General features: G+C 43.3%; 1 protein-coding gene across 9 annotated transcripts in view; it reads left to right on the plus strand.

Annotated features, from left to right (window-relative positions):
- Nucleotides 1-1689: 1689 nt before the first annotated feature.
- The window catches only part of RCBTB1 (RCC1 and BTB domain containing protein 1), a 48828-nt gene continuing 30214 nt past the window's right edge, over nt 1690-20303 (plus strand). For 3 of the 9 annotated variants that reach the window (XM_073343655.1, XM_073343645.1, XM_073343662.1), the window contains exon 1: nt 2347-2583. Coding sequence is in view for 4 of the 9 variants with exons in the window: in XM_073343689.1 (XP_073199790.1) it covers nt 1871-1939 (69 nt within the window). In the remaining 5 variants the exon portion in view is untranslated. Of the gene's footprint in view, nt 1940-2346; nt 2584-5167; nt 5356-20303 lie in introns of those variants that run through there. The other 6 variants (XM_073343627.1, XM_073343636.1, XR_012158856.1 and 3 more) reach the window with 5 other exon arrangements.

Raw genomic sequence — 20303 nt, forward strand, 5'->3', positions numbered from 1 at the left:
ATAACCTGCAGCAGTGAAGGGACATGCTACTCAAGATGTGGGGCAGGTGGGAATAATCATGTTGCTTGCAGGGAGGGTACCCCTATTTCACCCCCTTATAGGACTATGATACATTTTGTAAAAAGTATGCCCTATGAGGTATCATTTTAAAACATATTATTTGCTGATCATTATGGTTCTGGTAAAATGTGTGGCTGTATGTAAAATCCGATTCCACTATATGATATTACTAAGCCATGTTTTGGAGGGCAGTCACACACCAGTTCCCCAGAGACAAAAGGCTAATCAACGTCTCAAGATCAAGTGGACCATCATCTGATTCAGTGGCCAGTCTTCCACAGGAAAGAGGGTGTAGGCAAAAAGTCTACATTTTGATAAAGAAGCACCTTAAGGTTCCTGTCCACACAGACTTTCCCCAGATGATTCTTGTGCAAAACAAAGTGCTCTTAGAAGAGAGGGCAGACACCCCAAATCATCCTTCCCTTTCTCTATACTAATGGCATCAGCACTTGAAAGGAAGCAGCACGGGGAAGGGGGGAGATGCTGACTGAAGGATTCAGCCAGTTAAGACTGTTGGAACTTATGGTGAGAGAGACCTTTGCTTAAAGTTCACTTAGCTTGTTAAGTTAGATATTAGTTGCATTTTACCTTTTTATTTAGAATCATAGAATTTCAGGGTTGGAAGGGACCTCAGGAAGTCATCTAGTCCAACCCCCTGCTCGAAGCAGGACCAACCCCCTCTAAATCATCCCAGCCAGGGCTTTGTCAAGCCTGACCTTAAAAACCTATAAGGAGGGGGATTCCACCACCTCCCTAGGTAACCCATTCCAGTGCTTCACCACCCTCCTAGTGAAAAAGTTTTTCCTAACATCCACCCTAAATCTCCCCCACTGCAACTTGAGACCATTACTCCTTGTTCTGTCATCAGTTACCACTGGCACAGTCTAGATCCATCCCCTTTGGAACCCCCTTTCAGGTAGTTGAAAGCAGCTATCAAATCCCCCCTCATTCTTCTCTTCCGCAGACTAAACAATCCCAGCTCCCTCAGCCTCTCCTCATAAGTCATGTGTTCCAGTCCCCTAATCATTCTTTATTTGTAATCACTTAAAATCTATCTTTCTGTAGTTAAAACAAATGTATTATCTAAACTGGTGTGTTTGGACTGAAGTGTTTGGGAAACTTCATTTGGGATAACCGGATTTGTGTATATAATTTTCTATTAATTAAATGATGGACTTCATATGAGCGTGTAGTGTCCAGAAGGTTGCTCGGAAGTATAAGACATACATTTCTGGGGGAAAGTCTGGGACTGGGAGTTTGCTGGTGCTGCCCTGCAGTGAAATTCAAGAGTTGCTGGCTACCGGACTTTTACAATATAGCTGAGTGATTTACATGTTGGAGACTGTGTGAGCAGACCAGGAGTGGTTGCTCTCTCAGTTGAGCAGTGAGAAAGGCACCCCGGGTTGGAGAACTGAGGGGACACAGCTCTCCATCACTCCAGATTGTATCCTGGGGTATGTCACTGGGTTCTTAGTTTTAGAAAATGTTAACTTTCTAAGTAAGCAAACGCGATGTTGCTGATGCTATACGACGCTGCTGAGCTCCGCTCGAGGTCGAAGGCTGCTAACTTATCCCTGCAGAGGAAGCCAAGCCTCCTTCAGTCTCTTTGCTCCTGCCCAGGCTGTTTGCATAGCAACCCCGCGCCCAGCAGGAGAGCTGTCCCGGGAGTAGGAAGCGCCGGCAGACAAAGCCGGCTCAGTGCAGCCCGCTTTCCCCACCGCAACTCCAGCCGCAGGGCAAAGGGCCGGCCACAGCCAAGCCCTGCCGTGCGACGTGGGGCAGACCCTTCCTGACCGGGGCGCCCAGGGAGATGGCGAGCGCCGCTCTGGCCCCGGGGCTGCCGCGCGGAGCGTCTGAAGGGCTCCGGAAACACCACCTGGTAGGCGCCCGCCCCACCCCGGGCTTCCCCCCCCGCCCCTCCAGCCCGTGTCCCCCCCCCCGCGGGGAACTGGGGGCGCCCCCCCCGCCGGGCGAGCGCGGGGGGAGGGGCAAAGGTTACGCGCCGGGCGCGCTCTGCCCCTGGCCAGCTCGCGGGCTCCCCGCGCGGCGACGGTGGCGCGGAGACATTGCTTCCGGGCTCCCCGACTACATAACAACCACGGCGCATGCGGAGAGGCGGTCCGTTACGCTCTTGCTTTAAGGTTTGTCAGAGGCTGACCCCGCCGGCCAATCAGAGCGCAGCGCCTCAGACTCGTCCGCTTCTGAGGCCGGGGCAAGCACCCAATGGGCGGTGAGAGTGGGCGGGACCTGTCATTCTCCGCGTGAGACCCCGGAGAAGGAGTTCGGTTCCTTGCAGCCGGATCCCGAACAGGGAAAGGGGCGGGGTTCTGGGAGCACGTGACGAGTGTTGGGTTTCTCGCCCCCCTCCCGTCGCGTGATCTGGACCGGTCGCGGCAGCGTCCCCCGGGCTCTCAGCCTCCTGCTCCGCGCGCTGCCGGGGTGGCGGGTTCGGGGCAGCAGCGACCCTGCCCCCCGCCGCGGGCCGGGGCTCGGCCGAGCAGGACGCTCCTAGCTCATTTTCAGGTATCCGGCGGGGTGCGGGCTGCTGCGGCTTCCTAGCGCCGGTAACGGGACCGGCCCAGCGCCGCTGCTAACCCGCGGGCGGCCCTGAGCAGGGATCGTAACTAGTGGGGGGGGGCCCTCTGCATGCAGCGCAAATTAATACCCCCCTCCCCACCCCCAGGCTGCTCGGGGTCCTAAGCAACAACTGCTTGGTTTGCGTCTGTGTAGGGCTGGCTGCGGCCGGGCCGCGCTCTGCCCTAGCGGGGGTTTCGGGGAAGTCTGGGGTGATGGTGGGGAGAGCGTGGGAAAGGGGGGTGACTGGGCGGGTAGCTGCTGAGGGCAGAGCCTTTGACCCCGGGTTGCTCTGTGTGGGGGCTGATCTCCCCCGCTCTGTGTGGGGGCTGGTCCTTGCCTGGTGCCTTGTCTATAGCTCCCTCCTGGCCTTGGCTGCTCTCCCCAGAGGTGGCTGCATTTCGGCGCTGCTGTGCTACGGCTCCGGCGGGCCGGGCCCTGGTTGTTACAGATGCTCCGGAGCGACCCCCGGGCGGGCGCCGCGGTGGAGCAGGTTGAATGGCCTGTGTCTGGCGGGTCAGCGCTGGAGGCGCCTTTTCTCTACCTGGGGGTTTGGGTGGGTTGCACCTCCCCTCCCCCCCCAAATTTCTGCGGGAGACATGTAAGAGGGGGTGTTTGCTTTGGATCTGAACTAGTTCTTGCTGTTTCTTGGGTGCTCCAGTAAAACCTAGGAAAAACGGGAATGAAAAACAGTTTACAGAGCTTTGTGCTTAAGCTCATGGGTGAGCAAATATCTGTTAATGCACAGGGCTCTCTTTGAGACTGCCACAAAAGAAAAAACAAGAACTTAGGTTCGTGTGATATAGTTGACTTAAACCCTGAACTCCATGACATTCAAATTGAAATTAAGGCTGATGCTCTGCCTAGGGCACTGCAGCTATCCTGTATTGTGTAGCCATTTTAGCATATATGGTATGTCAAGCCATGCACTGTTCCGATATCTCCCCCATAAATAGAGAATTGTGCTACCTTGGATATAACAGGAGTGAGTTAAAGACGAAGTGACAGCCTTTACCCTTTCACTGCACTGTAAGACTGAATGTTCTTAGAGTTTAAAATACTTGTTTTAATTCCTTACACTTTTTTGGAACGTGACTGTCTTATGAAATCTCTCATGTTTTTCTGGGGTGTCCTCCACTTCCCTCATTGAACTTTAAGTACTGCCCTTTCTGTTCTCTCCTGCCTCCCACTTTACCTTTCTCTCCATCAAGGACCTCAGTTCTTGAACCCTTCTTTCTTCAGAGAACTCCACAGGATTCTTCAGTACTTGTTAATGCATGTCCATAGATGGATGACATAAATAACTTCTTCACCCTTAAGGGATGAATGTTTTATGACTGCAGTACTCTTAATTTATAAAGGAATAGGCCAGCAATCAAACTGGGATTAGCTGGATGGCATTGCAGAACACTAGTAAGCCAGCTTCTGGCAGAAACCTGAGTAATTCTCCAGTGATTACCTGAAGGAAAGATCAGGAAATACTTAATGTGTCAGAACACACTACTAGAGGAATACATATAGCACCTTACAGACTAACCAATTTATTTGGGCATAAACTTTCGTGGGCTAAAACCCACTTCATCAGGCTCCATGCATCTGACGAAGAGGGTTTTAGCGCACAAAAGTTTATTCCCAAATAAATTTGTTAGTCTGTAAGGTGCCACAAGGACTCCTTGTTGTTTTTGCTGATACAGATTAACATGGCTACCACTCTAAAACTTGTTACTCTAGGAATGTTTTCTGAAAGGAGTAGGTACCTGATTCAGTACCGAAGAGAGTAAAACTGGTAATTAGTCACAGAAAGGTACTTGACACTAACAACCATGTTATTTTGCTGTGATAGCTATATTATTCAGGTTTCAGAGTAATAGCCGTGTTAGTCTGTATTTGCAAAAAGAAAAGGAGTACTTGTGGCACCTTAGAGACTAACCAATTTATTTGAGCTTAAATATTTATGCTCAAATAAATTGGTTAAGCTATATTATTATTATTATTTCCAAATTTGAGTAGTAAAGATAATGAAATATGTCATAATTTAGAGTATTGCTGTTGTATAAGATAAAGAAACCATTATATTTACTGTACAGACTCTGAACTGTATTGGCCAGTATAGAAGCATATAACTTTTTCACCAAAGAGCCATATAAGAGTGTAGGGTTACAAAAGTCCTGGGAGGTTGTTCCCTTGTTCCTGGTATGCAAGCGTCTTAGAATCATAGAAGATTAGGGTTGGAAGAGACCTCAGGAGGTCATCTAGTCCAACAACCTGCTCAAAGCAGGACCAACCCCAACAAAATCATCCCAGCAGGGCTTTGTCAAGCTAGGCCTTAAAAACCTCTAAGGATGGAGATTCCACCATCATAGGATTCTTACTCTAATCCTATGAGCACAGATGCTTTTTAAATGAAATAAGTGTTTGCTTTCTATAGTGCTGGTACTTAGATTGATAACATGCTTGAATTTTTCATTTATGCTGGAAGTTTCCTTCCAACACTTTTTCTTCCCTTAGCAACTATCACAGTGTCTGCTAGCTAAATATTTTTGTTCAGCTCATCCTTCTTTCCTGCTCCATGGAAATAGAGATGTAATTTCTTGAGAAATTTGGACTTTGGACATTTCTGTAATAAGTCTGTCTCTTCAAGTGACATCTGTGATGCAGTGGTTGTTGACCACCGCCTTCCATCTCTTGCAGTCATGACAGAGTTGTAAAACTTCCACTCAGGTGGGTAATTAAGGTTTTCAGATCCTTTCTAACGTAAACCCTTAGTCTAAGGAACAGGATTTTTTTCCCTCATATAAAGGTTTTTGGGATCCTACTTTTAAAGAATCTTAGTATAGGAGTGAATGGAGAGATGACATTTGTATCATTATAGCTTTCATTGCACATGAAAGGATCCTAACAAATTAAATATAAAAAGAGCCTTGTCTCTCCCTCATATTTACATAGCAGAGGCTAGGAGAAGTCATGGAGCAACCCAAAAGTTTTTGAAGGAACGTAACATAAGAGAGGGGTTATTGCACCCTTCTAAATTTCAGGTAATTGTAAACAAACACCTGTACATTTTGAGAACCAAATTCATCATTGATCTTCTTGGGAAAACAATCCATAGAAGGGACAAACAATAAGTTTAAAATTACTTCCTCTGTGTTTAGCCAAATTGAAATAAATACTGTCTTAGGAGCTATTTAGGATAATTGGGCTGCTTCAGAAGTAATGATGAGTCAGCTAAACAAAAATCAGCATATTGTAGCCATAATACGATATAAAAATGTTTGGCATTCAACATAGTACTTAAGTACTTTATATAGTTAAATCTGTTAAAACAGTTATATCTGTTTATAGATAATAACCTAGGATCTAATGCTGACCCCATTTTATTTATCTATCTATCTATCTTGCAGTTACTCAAGGCAAATAGTTAGGAATGTTTAATCAGTGTAAAATTAACAAACTTCATCTCCACACTGGTCAGTGGAGGATATTTAAAAATAAAGCGGCAATGTGCAGGGGTTTAAACATATGATTGTATTCTAGTAACTGCCTTTATGGTAAGGCTTATGTTTGGAACACAAAAGAGCCTTAGACCAAACAAATACACTTGGAAAGAGTATAAATTAGTGGTATAGGAGAAATTGCACACTTTAAAAATATCTGATTCAAATGTCTAATGGCAATCTTTGTGTTCTTATTGCTCTTTCTTTATGTTTAAGTTGCTATTATAAAATGGCAAAAGTAAGAAATGCCATACATGTGAGACTGACCCTCTTTAAGCTTGAATTTTCACATTTTTGTTGGTGTATCCCTACTTAATTCTTTTTAAAAATTGGTTAACTTTCAGTTACTGCACTTGCTCTTGAGTCCCACTGCCAACTCGTACGGTTTTACAACCAGATTTTCATATTTTTGTTTTGTTCTGGGTTTTTAAGATGTTTCTCTCCCCTGTTAATTTATGAAAGACCTACACAACTAGAGGAAACTGACTAAAATTCCGACCCTCCCAATTTTTCTCTGCAGATGCAGGGCTTTGACTATAGGAACAACAGTTGCAGGATTGGGGTGCAATTGAGGGAAACAGTGGAAGTGGATATACCAACAATACACTAACAAATGCTCAAAGCATATAAGTTTTAAGACTTGTTCAGTTTGTCCTCTTGGGTGTGTTTCTTGTAATGATAGTAGGTACACCATTTTCATGCAGAAGTGTGTTTAAATTGATTGTGTCCTTTTAAGTATAGTTTAATTAATCTCTATTATAAAATAATGTTAGGAATAGTTTTAAAAAATCAGTTGAAAGCATTTTGTAAATATTTCTGGCATTGACTTTGTAAGGGGATGGAGAGGGAATCCTAACTGCCCAAATGATCCTTCTGCACATCCGTGACAATCAGCTTGCAAAATGTTGTTGTGAAAAGTAAACTAACGAGAAGAATTCATGAGCAGTTCAGTCTTTTCAGATTTGTTCAATCTGTACAAATCTGGATATCTGGGTTTTTTTTTCCTCCCCAGATGTTAATAAAGATACTGGATTTAGCTTCTCTGATGTTTTTAAAATTTTTTATTTTCAGGACAATGTGTAAACGCTTCAGCTTTATTCCCCGGCAGTCTCCTCCTTTTGTTTGGTGAACACTTTTGTTCATTTGTTTGTGTTTCAGTGGAGCTGAAATTACCATGGCTTTTTTGTTTTTGTCCTTGTTTGAGCACTAGTACATTGGATCATTTCAAAGATGTCATCACAGCCCTGGGAATGGAGTGAATGGACTTATGCTCCTTCTGCTGGCTAGTTCTGCCATAGTGGAACACAAAGCATTGCAGGTCCTGAAAACTTTTACTTTAAATTGTTTGTTTGTCAGTGGATCAGATGACAAGAATGAAAATGGATATTTGGAATCTGGAGGACTTTATCATTGCTTGCCATCAGTTTGATCTTTTGAGAGGGCCTAGAATGAAAATATTAACTTGTTCATATGCTATTTTTCCAGGAATATTTTGGTACAGTAATTTTTAAAATGTGCGCTTCAGGTGCGATGCTGAATCTGATACACGGATGAAGTTCAGAATCTTCCTAGATCCTCCTTAAAACTGACCTCTGCCATGATGCCTTCAAATCCTGTCATGTCTGTTTTCACCTGTTGTGTCTTCTCTTATACTTAGAATATAAGCTCCTCAAGGCAAGGACTGTCTTTATGTTTGTATAGTGTTTAGCACAGTGGACTGAGGCCTCTAGGGGTTGCCACAATACAAATAAATAATCAAACGTTACATTTCTGATGAAAGTGGACCTGGAAAAGATCACCAAATAAGGTAGTTTTCAGAGTAGCAGCCGTGTTAGTCTGTATTCGCAAAAAGAAAAGGAGTACTTGTCGCACCTTAGAGACTAACAAATTTATTTGAGCATAAGCTTGTGTGAGCTACAGCTCACTTCATCGGACGCATTCAGTGGAAAATACAGTGGGGAGATTTATATACATAGAGAACATGAAACAATGGGTGTTACCATACACACTGTAACCAGAGTGATCACTTAAGGTGAGCTATTACCAGCAGGAGAGAGGGGGCACAGGGGGGAACCTTTTGTAGTGATAATCAAGGTGGGCCATTTCTAGCAGTTGACAAGAACGTCTGAGGAGCAGTGGGAGGGAGAGGGATGAACATGGGGAAATAGTTTTACTTTGTGTAATGACCCATCCACTCCCAGTCTCTATTCAAGCCTAAGTTAATTGTATCCAGTTTGCAAATTAATTCCAATTCAGCAGTCTCTCGTTGGAGTCTGGTTTTGAAGTTTTTTTTGTTGAAGAATTGCCACGTTTAGGTCTGTAATCGAGTGACCAGAGAGACTGAAGTGTTCTCCAAGTGGTTTTTGAATGTTATAATTCTTGACGTCTGATTTGTGTCCATTTATTCTTTTACGTAGAGACTGTCCAGTTTGGCCAATGTACATGGCAGAGGGGCATTGCTGGCCCATGATGGCATAGATCACATTGGTGGATGTGCAGGTGAACGAGCCTCTGATAATGTGGCTGATGTGATTAGGCCCTATGATGGTGTCCCCTGAATAGATATGTGGACACAGTTGGCAACGGGCTTTGTTGCAAGGATAGGTTCCTGGGTTAGTGGTTCTGTTGTGTGGTTGCTGGTGAGTATTTGCTTCAGGTTGGGGGGCTGTCTGTAAGCAAGGACTGGCCTGTCTTCCAAGATCTGTGAGAGTGATGGGTCGTCCTTCAGGATAGGTTGTAGATCCTTGATGATGCGTTGGAGAGGTTTTACTTGGGGGCTGAAGGTGATGGCTAGTGGAGTTCTGTTATTTTCTTTGTTGGGCCTGTCCTGTAATAGGTGACTTCTGGGTACTCTTCTGGCTCTGTCAATCTGTTTCTTCACTTCAGCAGGTGGGTATTGTAGTTGTAAGAATGCTTGATAGAGCTCTTGTAGGTGTTCGTCTCTGTCTGAGGGGTTGGAGCAAATGCGATTGTATCATAGAGCTTGGCTGTAGACAATGGATTGTGTGGTGTGGTCTGGATGAAAGCTGGAGGCATGTAGGTAGGCATAGCGGTCAGTAGGTTTCTGGTATAGGGTGATGTTTATGTGACCATCTCTTATTAGCACCGTAGTGTCCAGGAAGTGGATTTCTTGTGTGGACTGGTCCAGGCTGAGGTTGATGGTGGGATGGAAATTGTTGAAATCATGGTGGAATTCCTCCAGGGCTTCTTTTCCATGGATCCAGATGATGAAGTTGTCATCAATGTAGCGCAAGTAGAGTAGGGGCATTAGGGAACGAGAGCTGAGGAAGCGTTGTTCTAAGTCAGCCGTAAAAATGTTGGCATACTGTGGGGCCATGCGGGTACCCATAGCAGTGCTGCTGATTTGAAGTTGTACATTGTCCCCAAATGTGAAATAGTTATGGGTGAGGCCAAAGTCAGAAAGTGTTATCCTGTTCCACAATTTGTCGTAGTATGGATGGATTCTGAAGGATGCGCATTCATCCCTATGCTTTCATAGCTGTGTAGTTTCCTCTGGGCTGTTCCTGCAAAAATAAAAAATGATTTACGCAAAGAGCCTTGCACAGGAATCTGAGGTTGTATTTAGAACATGGTGAGGGGTGGGACAAAAATAATATATTGCAAATTGTCTACATAGAACATAAGAACGGCCATACTGAGTCAGACTAAAGGGCCATCAAGCCCAGTATCCTGTTCTCCGACAGTGGCCAATGGCAGGTGCCTCAAGGGGAGTAAACAGACAGGTAATCATCAAGTGATCCATGCCCTGTCACCCAATCCCAGCTTCTGGCAAACAGAGGCTAGGGACACCAACTAGTTCCTGGAAGGTTTGCTTCACCCACTGTCAGAGGATTCAGAAACTAAGTGGGACATTACTTTGATAACAGGCGTAACTATAAGCTGACATCTTTCCAAAACAAGTTTTTATTCCCCTGTATGGAAGTTTTATACTATCTTTAGAGAGGAAAAGGATGGACCTGTGACCAGGTTGGGAATTAATTTTCCTTCAACAACAGAGGAAGTTGTAGTGTACAACTAATAGAAACTAACAGAAACAGTTAGGTGCTCTTAAAGCTGTCAAAGCAGTAGGTCAGATAGTGTGAAATAATGAGCTTTAAAGTAAGTTTGATTAATTTAGGCTTAATCAAAAACAAAAAGAGCCCCTGACATTAATGTAAAAAAATGCCAATTCATAACAAAATACTGTAGCAAACTGCACCATCTACTGGCAATAGCTAACCACTGCAGTGACGTGGGTGTGGGAAACCCACCATAATAAAGGGTACTGTACTCTCATATCACCTAGCAGGCAGGAAGCCGTTAACTAGGACATCTGTAAATTTTTAATTGGTCACTATATTTCAGAGAGATTTGAGGGTTGTGAATTGGTAAACACAATTTCATTATAGCAAATGGTCATGAAAGAAACTAGAAAATTATAGGCAAAGGACTCATTTGTGATGGGAGGGGAAAAAAATTCTTGAAACTAATTTAAGAAGAATAATGGTAAGCCTTAGACAATCACACTTTTAGAGAGAGGGAATTTATATTTGAATAACCTGCTGGAGTTCTTGTTAAATACTACCACTATGGATGAGAAATGCAGGGACTATAATGGAGCTAGATTTTTTTTTTTTTTTTTTTTTGGAAAAGCATTTGACAAGATCCCATGTCAGAGATCCGTGGATAAAATCAGATTATATGATGTGGAATAGAAAACTAAACTGAAGATCAAGAGAAGAGAACCAGTTTTTTGTTTGTTACCCACAAAAGCTTATGCCCAAATAAATTTGTTAGTCTTTAAGGTGCCACTGGACTCCTTGTTGAGTAATGTATGGTATCTTTCTTGCTTGAGATGCTCAAGTGGGGTACATAAGGAGTCCATTTTAGAAGGCTGTTCCCAACATATAGTAAAATAGGCAATTATGGTTAATAGCACATCTTAATGGCCAGTAAATTTTTAGTCCTCTTGAGAGTGCATGTTAGTCACACTGGTGTCTTCAGTTACTTACTACAGTAGCCAGAAAAGAAATATCCATATTAATAGATTGCACTCTAAAGTAAATGTTTTAAAATGAGACTTCCAAATTTGCAGTTAATGTTAGGAGTGCTACAGTTAATAAAAGAACAATGTAGCTGTTCTTTAAAATATTTTGATCATATAGGTGGTAGCACCAATAGATGGTAAATAAATTGGTCACTTGTAAAAATATTAAGTATCGGAGCAAGGGGCTAGACAAAGGCTTAGTCTGTACTTAAAAATTAGAAGAAAAATATCACACCATGAGCACCATAGTTAGCTCAACCTAACCCCCAATGTAGATGCAGCTAGGTCAACAGAAGAATTCTTCTGTTCAGCTAGCTACTGCCTCTTGGAAAGGTGGATTAATTATATCAGTGGAAAAACCCCTTCCCTCATAGCTGCAGCTGTGCTGCTGAAGTGCTTGTAGTTTAGAGGTAGCCTTAAAATATAAAGGCTGCTAAGAGGTGTACTGACAAAACAGTGGACAATCAATCCTGGACATGCAAGGTGAATCTGAAGTTTCAGTGAGCCCAGATACCTTTCAAGCTATTGCTGTGTAAAATGTTGATCTCAAGGGATTCCTTCTACTCTTGAAAATAACAGGCAGACTTAGCTTTAATTTCATTCCATGACAAATCTGTTTGTAACCTCTTTTCCATAGCACTTTGCATCTTTGAGTAGATTTGAGGTCTTGTATTGCTCAAGCTTGTCTGTATTCCTATAGTGTTCGCCTCCAGTCTTTTTACTTCTGTGTGCCAAATAGAGTGTGCACAAGAGCCTATCTCATGTGAGCCTATCTCTTGAATCATGTGGGTAGTTTGTCTGAAAATATGCCAAGTAAACTCAGAGGTCAGCCATGAATTCCTAGGAATTCTAAGGGTATGCATTGCAGTAAAAGACCTGTGGCAGCAAGCCTCTGCGTCTGGATCAGCTCTGTGCTACTGTGCTTAAAATAGTAGTGTAGACATTCGGGCTTGGGCTGGAGCCTGAGCTCCAATACCCTCATTTCCTCTCCTTTCCCCCACCCCTCTCCTTCCCCACTGGGTTTTGGAGCCCATCCCCAGCCCAAACATTTACACTGTTGTTTTTAGCCGGGTAGTGTGAGCTTGAGTCAGTTGACCGGGGTTTAGAGACTTGCTGCCTTGAGTTTTTGTTTTTGTTTTTTGCAGTTTAGACGTACTTTCATAGACCACCATTTCATAGAAAGCAACATGTTCTGGGTTGAAATTATGTTTGTTGCTGTGATCTTTATAACTCAAATACATTTAAAGGTAGTAATTCATCTACTGAAGAAAGTTTTTAACAAAAAAAAAGAAAAAAAAAAAAGCTTTCCTAATGGCTTGTCAATGGAATGTACATGATTGCCAAACCTATGCATGTAGGAGGAAATCCTAATAGATTAAGGCCAGAAGAATCTTTTATGATGATCTAGTCTGACCTCCTGAATAACACCAGTGAACCCAAAAAGAAAAGGAGTACTTGTGGCACCTTAGAGACTAACCAATTTATTTGAGCATAAGCTTTTGTGAGCTACAGCATTCCTGACTCAAAATCCTCTGAGCAAGCGAGTTGATCATGTTCCTCTCCCAAAGCTTGTTGCTGAATTAAAATTTGTCTATCTGTCCTAAAGCACTTATAGTGTAAAAGAGTGGTTTTCAAACTTTTTTTCTGGTGACCCAGTTGAAGAAAAGTGTTGATGCCCACAACCCAACAGAGCTGGGGATGAGGGGTTTAGGGTGTGTGTGTGGGGGCTCTGGGCTTGGGTTGGGGTGCAGGAGGGGGTCAGGGCTTTCAGTTGGGGGTGCAGGCTCTGGGTCGGGGATGAGGGGGTTTCGGGGTGCAGGAAGGGGCAGGGGATCGGGGCATGGGGTTGGGGCGTGGGCTTAACTTGGGTGGCTCCTGGTCAGCGGCGCAGTTGGGGTGCTAAGGCAGGCTTCCTGCCTGTCCTGGCACCGCGGACCGCACTGCACTGTGCTCCGGAAGTGGCCAGCAGCAGGTCTGGCTCCTAGGTGGAGGTGCACAAGCAGCTCCGCGTGGCTCTAGGTCACAGACACCTCGCCCCCTGCCTGCCCCAGCATCCAATGGGAGTGTAGAGCTGGTGCTTGGGGCTGGGCAGCGTGCAGAGCCCCATGGGCACCACGCTCCCCCTACCTAGGAGCTGGACCTGCTCCTGGCCGCTTTCGGGGTTCAGTGCGGTGTCAAAACAGGTAGGGACTAGCCTGCCTTAGCTGGGCAGCACCGCCGACAGGACTTTTAATGGCCTGGTTGGCGGTGCTGACCAGAGCCGCCACGACCGAGTGTCTTACAGTACTGGGTTGTGACCCGCAGTTTGAAAACCACTGGTTTTAAAAGTAAAAGTCTTATATATAATTGTTTGGTTGCCATTTTGTATCTAGCAGGAGCTGCTTCTTTAGTTGGGAGCAAATACAAATAGCATATCCTCTGCAGCTGGAGAGGTCTAAGAGATACGTTATCCTCTGAATAGACCTTTCCCCTCTTCACATAGAGTAAACAGGATGTTGGACTGCAATGGTAGAGGAATTCAGTATAAATCAAAGGTGATGGTTTATAAGAGAGAGCGTGATTCTAAGTATGGTGCTGTGTGTGCAGTCTAGGTTAAAGATTTGTCGAAGCTGGTAAACGATTCTGAGGGTTTTTAGATCTTGGCAACTAACTAGCTTCCAATAGATAATTGTTACTGATTAAGAGAGTCTAAATGCAAGCTCATTGTTTAGCTGTATAAATTACAGTAATGTGTAGGTCTTTCTGGTGTTTAGTTTTGAAAGAACTTTGTAAACAAGCTTTTGTGGAATGAGTAATAACTATATAGAGACTATATACACTTGAAATCTAGGCCACAGTTTTCAGATATAGTAGCCTAAAGTTAGGCTCCTAAATCCATATGTGGGCACCTATGCTATTTTTTCAAGAGTGCTGAGTATCTAGCAGCCTCCTCTTGGGTGCTCAGTGCTCTTGAAAATGAGGTAGATGCCTTACTATGAATTTAGGAGTCTTACTTTCGGCTACTATTTTTGAAAAATCTTTGCTGTAGTCAACTTTTAAAAAATGAATTAAAAGTAGTTTCAGGTACTAAATTCGCTGCGGAGAGGTTTGCCAACTTCTGCCTTTTTTAAAAAAAGGTAGGAAAACAGCTAAATGTGTATATTCCTGTTACTGCGTGAAGATCCAGGAAGGCAAAAGGACGAACTGAGTACTGAAAGTACGGTCAAATGCACAAAGTAAACAAATAAAATAAACATACAACTTTTTTGCTCTTATAATTTTAGGTGGTGGTTGCATTATTAGTCACTTTTTTTAACCTGATGTTGGAGGTGTCCCTTTAAAACATGTACATGAATACTTATGATTTTATAGCCTTTAAATATCTTGTCAAAGATTTAGAGATAAGGTTGTCATGGTTTCATAGCTTTTTTTACATTAAAAAACAATAACAAACTATTTACAGTAACTGAGTGTTGAAACTTGTCCTGTGCATTGCTCTGCAGCTTAGGGTCACAGTTTACCTAGGATGGCTGCTTATTTAGGACTTCCCTGCATTAAAGAATTCCACCGAAACATTTCCATTGGTTTAGCTGCATTGATGACAGCCCTCCCTGTAGGTAAGGTAAGGATGCCAGAAGTTACCATCAGTGCCAAATTAGCTCCTGCAGCTGAACTGAGAGTATCCTCAATGGAGAACTTGTTGGTAAAATTCTGTATCATAAATGTGGCCTTTGATTCACTGTCTCTCAAGGTAAGTAGACAAAGGGGAAGCAAAGTCTCTCAGATTTGAAGGGACAAGCCCAAGGTCACACAGTGCTTCAGTGGCAGAGTGGGTCTTGTTAGGTTTTTAAAAGTTTTATAAACTGTCTGGTCAGGGTGGTAGATGACACTTGCATTCCTAACTACTGAACTATTTACATGCATCTGCTTTTCATTCTTTCTTCCATTTTGAGCCTACAAAAGGTCCTCTGGACAAAGCAGGCTCTTCAGTGTGGGCCTTCTCTTACTTTTAAATTAATGTAATTTTCCTTTCCAAATCTCAAGGATTTTTTGAGGTTTTGCAGTAAACTAACTCTGGTAAGAAGAGTTTGCCTAAGATGACTGTAAACACAGAATGAAGCACGATAGTATTGTCGACTCTGAGCATTCAGATATTGTGTCTCGCCCCAACCAATCATGACATTAAAAAAAGGGTTCTTTGTTTTTCAAGCATTTAGTCTTGGGTCTCATTTTCAGTCTTTCCTGCACAACCATGCAGGCTAGCAACTTTCATCTTAAAAAGCTGAGATTCTCATGTAATAGCTTGACTCAAGAATGTGGGGCTTCAAGAAAAACACCTAAAATTGTGAGATTTTGCAACATCCAGAATAAATTTTTCAGATTTGTATTTTGGTACTTGACCACGTGCTAAAGTCATAAACAGCCAGTCCAGATAATTTACATGACTTGGCTTATAGTGTTAATCTCATGTGAAAGTAATTTTTAGGTTTTATATAGCACTTCCTCGTGTAGTGTTCTGAACATTTAACTCTTCATTCTCTACGTGGCAGAGGCAAGTGTATTCCCCATTTTACAACCGCATATGTCTTTAATTCTGAGTACCATCAACTTCTGTCACTCTGGCTTCTGATCAGGAATAGTCTTCCTGAGTCGGAGTAGTTAGTAGTTGATGTGTTTAATCTGCACAGGCAGACCCACTGACTCCATTGAGGCTCCATACAGATACAGGGGTCCGCTCACTCAGAGTGACTTCCTGCGTCAGAACTCTAGTTGATAACTGAGAGCTGCACAGTTGTGAAACTTTTGTGATGGACTATAATCAATAATACTGCATTTAACAGAATGTAGCTACGCAATCTGATTTTTTTTTTTTTTTTTTTTTGAGGAACATAATCTCTTGTTTTATTGTAGGCTGAGTTTGTAGTGCCAGCTGTAGTTAAGGTCGCCTAATACTTGCCATTATAAGAACTTGTTTTCAGCTGCTTGTAACTCTTGCAAACTTTAACTGTTCATTCAATTTTTGAAAAATTTCAGCTAGAGCAGTTAGTTCATTTCCAAGTGTGAGTTGAGCAAACAATGTGTCTCTCCATAATATTGGAAAAAATGCTTAAATCCGTTTAATTGAGAAGCTCTAGCACTTCTTTGTGTTGGAGTAGACACACAAAATTTGGCAGTGAGATTGTGTGGTGTCAGGGGAGGTGCCTTTTCTTCAAGTGTCCTGAACATATTTACACTCTTGAGTTGCACTGACAGCTTGGACAGTGCAGTGTTCTGGTTGTATTACGGGTTAGAATGTTCACAAACCCCTCCTGCACCCTTAATGTTCTAACACATTCTGAGGGTGTGGCTATAAAAGGGAGCATGGCTCTGGTTGCTGCCTCACTTCCTTCCAACTGCAACGGTGAATGTACACAGACCTCTCCAGACTGCAGGGATCCATGGATATAAAATAATCTTTCCATTCTTAGATTAGTTAGTAGTTAATAGTTTTAGAGTAAGCTCGTTTTAGAAATAGGTTTAGATTAAGTTTCAATTTAAAGTAAGTTACTTATACAATATCATGGTAGATTTGAAGATCAAGAAACATTGTTTTAAAGGGTGTTTGTCATGCCCGGCTGTCTTCGCCACATCTGATGTGCATGTTCAGTGCTGAAATGCCTAGGAGAAAGGCATTCTTGTTCGTACTGTACTATTTGGGGCCCTCCTCAGCCCCACAGAGCTAGACAAGACTTCAGGCTCTTCTGTTACAAGAAACTTTGTCAGTCAAGCCTCTGGGATCAGATACTTCTAAACAGATATCTGATACCTCACTTTAGGAAGGAATTTGGGGTAACTTAAGACTTTTGATGTAAATCAGTGTGTAAATTTACCAGTATTCTTCCCCAACCATGGGCATGTAAGGGCAAATCTAAATTACATTATTTAGACACAGAGAATGCATTCTGATCTGAACAGAACTAAAGACTTTAGGTCCTCTGCTACATTGTTTATATCATATGTTGGTCAGGGGTCAAGCTGTCTCTGCCCATTCCCTGTCAGTGGGTCAGACAGTATATAGAGGACCGTTATAAAAGTTCTTCACTCTCTCCTCCTGCAGTTCTTAAAGTTCATTCTACCAGTGCAGTTGCTACGTCTGTAGCATATGGTAGACATGTTCCCGTTATTGAAATATGTAAATATGGAGTTCAGCTCACACTTCCACTAAACAGTGTGCCTTTTTAGATTTGGCAGCCAGATCTGATGCACAGTTTGCCAAAGTGGTGCTTCAGTTGTTTTGTTTAATTAGGACTCAGTGTTCCTACATCCACCTTTTATGTACTCCTTGCCAAACTATCCCAAGAGTAGGAATATTCAGAGGATTCTTGAAGGAAATGGAGGTTACTTGTAACTGTAGTTCTTCGAGATGGACTCTACATACTTCCATTCCCTGCCCACCTTCCCCTCTTCTGTGGAGTCCCAATTAAGGTTATCACTGGATTCTGTAATAGGGATGGAAGAAACTGAGGCCACTTGTGTCACCAAGCCCTTTTGATAGCCATGCCCTCAGAATGGGCTAGAATATTTAGGGAAGTGGGGAGAAGGGCATGTGAGCACTCTAATCGACCCTGATAGCAGAAGTTCCACTAGCCAAGCTGCACCAGTTGGCGCATCCCCAGAGTGTGAACTTGCTGACTGACTCTGCATAAAGTATGGTTACAAGTAACTAACCTTCATTTACTCTGTGTGGAAAATAGTCAAAACTTGGCCAAGTTACACATTTTTGAAAAAACTCAGACTTGTAAGTTTGGAAGCTATGTCTTCTGAAGATTCTTTATGCACTAAGCATGCTCCAGCTAAGGGCTGCAGGGACTGAGCAGGACTTTTCTTGCAATTACTCCTCTTGGTGTCCTGAAATGCTATGGTATCAGGAACTGGGAGTAGGGGGATTCTCTTCCTGGGCACCCGAAGTAGAAGCAGTGAGAGCAGGGAAGCATGGACGGGGGGGGTGGGGTAAGGGGGAAAGCCTGTCTTGAATTCAGAGGGATGAGAAATGGGAGGAGTGAGGGAGGAGAAAATGGGATTGTGGGGTGGGAGGTTGCAGGAGCCAGAAAGTGGGGGAGGAAGAAAGGGAGCAGCTGGAAGGGGTTGGATAGGAGCTGAGGAGGACAGGATATAGGTTGCACTTCTTAACTGAGTGTTTGGCTCTGCAATTTTAACTCTTTTAACATAGTCTTTTAGGTATAATAGATATTATGTTAACAGTATTATTTCTATGTGACGGTACTCAGGGTCATGAGGCACCTCACCACCATCTGCCCATAGCATTAGGAAGTGTTGTCTGGACCTTCTGTGGGTCAGCTCCTTGAAATCATCAGCCTCTGGCAATCCAGACCTCTGCAGGCCTTGCTGTGTCTGTACCAGGTAGTTATAGGCATACATCAATTCCTGAGTCTTCTGAGCATTCCCTGTAGTGCCCAGCCCCTTATCCACTGAGCACTCAGAATTACTAGGCCTACTGTTCCCAAAGGAACAGTGAACACCAACTTATACCTTAGAACACAGCTTTGCTAAACACTTAATTTTTTTCACTATAAATGCATCTGTTTACTGTTAAAGAACTGACATTGAAGTGAATAAGAATATTGGAAACAAATGGTTACATATAAAACAATCGTAAAACGCTTTCTAGAGACTAAACATAACTAACAGGTGAATATCTTGTTTAAAGAAGCTAGTCTCACCCAAGATTCTTTCCAGCATTTTCAACTAAGTGTGGTTGAGATCCCTCTTGCATGAAGCAAACTCATTATCCATTTGCTTCCATAGTGAAGGATGCTAGGGTGTCTTCTTTGTCCTCCAAATTACTAGAGCAGACCTTGGGTGTCCAGACAGTGGTGTAACCAGGTGGAAAAAACAGGGGAAGCGGTAATGATAAAGGCACCACCCGCTTGTACTCACCCAGCGGTGCTCCAGCTGTTTGGCGGCGGCTCGGGCGGCGCTCTGGGTCTTCAGCGGCACTGAAGGACCCGACGCCGAAGTGAGTAAAAATTTAAAAAGGCGCCACTTGTGCTCGGTGGGGAAGCGGCCGCTGCCCCGCTCCCGCCCTAGCTACGCTCCAGTGTCCAGGTCAGAATAGGGTTGTCTCCCCTACTCTCTCACTGCTTGCTTCCTCCTGTTACTTTCATCTTTTGAATCTTTCATAGTCCTTCATTATCATTCAGTTTAGACTGGTGAGAAGAGGCCCTTTGTTTACTTGTAAATTAAGCACTGTATAGTTCAGACTGCTAGATAACAATTTCTCTTCTGACAGAACCTGTATTTCCTCTTTGCTGGAGATCAGTTCCAAAATACAGACCTTAACATAATTTTGTGTGTGCGTGTATGTCTGTCTATAGACACACATACACGTAACCCCTTAACAACATGTTTCATGATGATTTTGATGACCAGTGTGTGACAGCAGCTTTTATTTCGGACCTCACATGAGACTTGCCGGTGAACTAGAATGTATATTCCAGACCCAGGAGGTCCCTGTAACATCTAGGCACCCCTCTGTGCCCCTTTCTAGTTGGCACAAAGAGGTTCCTGGGTCATACATGACCAGTGCGTACCATAGTGCTGTCATTTTATGGAATGCTCTGGTGAGAGCACAGATCTGTGCCCAGGAAGTACTAGCATGTCACATAAATGTGGAGAAATACTAACAGCAGAATCTCTTTGGAGCATCAGTGCTAACATGACTTTTCTTTTGTGTGAGGATCTGATCAGATCTAAAACATCTTGCATAGTTGCTTCTTTTTTTGAGTATTTTTATCTCCTTCTTGAATCCACACAGTGTTCATGCGCAAACTAGAGGTGATGAGGGTGGTAGAAATTTGTAAGTTATACAGAGTGATCTTGTTTCTCTGGCAGATTTGATGATACTTTTGTCCATCTTCCAATGTTCTAACGCAATCCAAAGTGTTTCCCAATTAACCAGTAATGACTAGTTGCTCTGCACAGAGTTCTCCAATGTTTTTCATTTAGTCTGAAGCAAACAGATCATGGTTTTGTGCTGTAATTCTCCCATGCTCAAAAATAGTTATTTTTGTCCACAAGGAAAGTTTTAAATCAGCCCCCGTCCCCAGGACATCCCCAGTACTTTAACAAAAAACCCTAACAAACTGGCA

Source organism: Lepidochelys kempii, chromosome 1 (genome assembly GCF_965140265.1).
Source record: "Lepidochelys kempii isolate rLepKem1 chromosome 1, rLepKem1.hap2, whole genome shotgun sequence".
Lineage (NCBI taxonomy): Eukaryota > Metazoa > Chordata > Testudines > Cheloniidae > Lepidochelys > Lepidochelys kempii.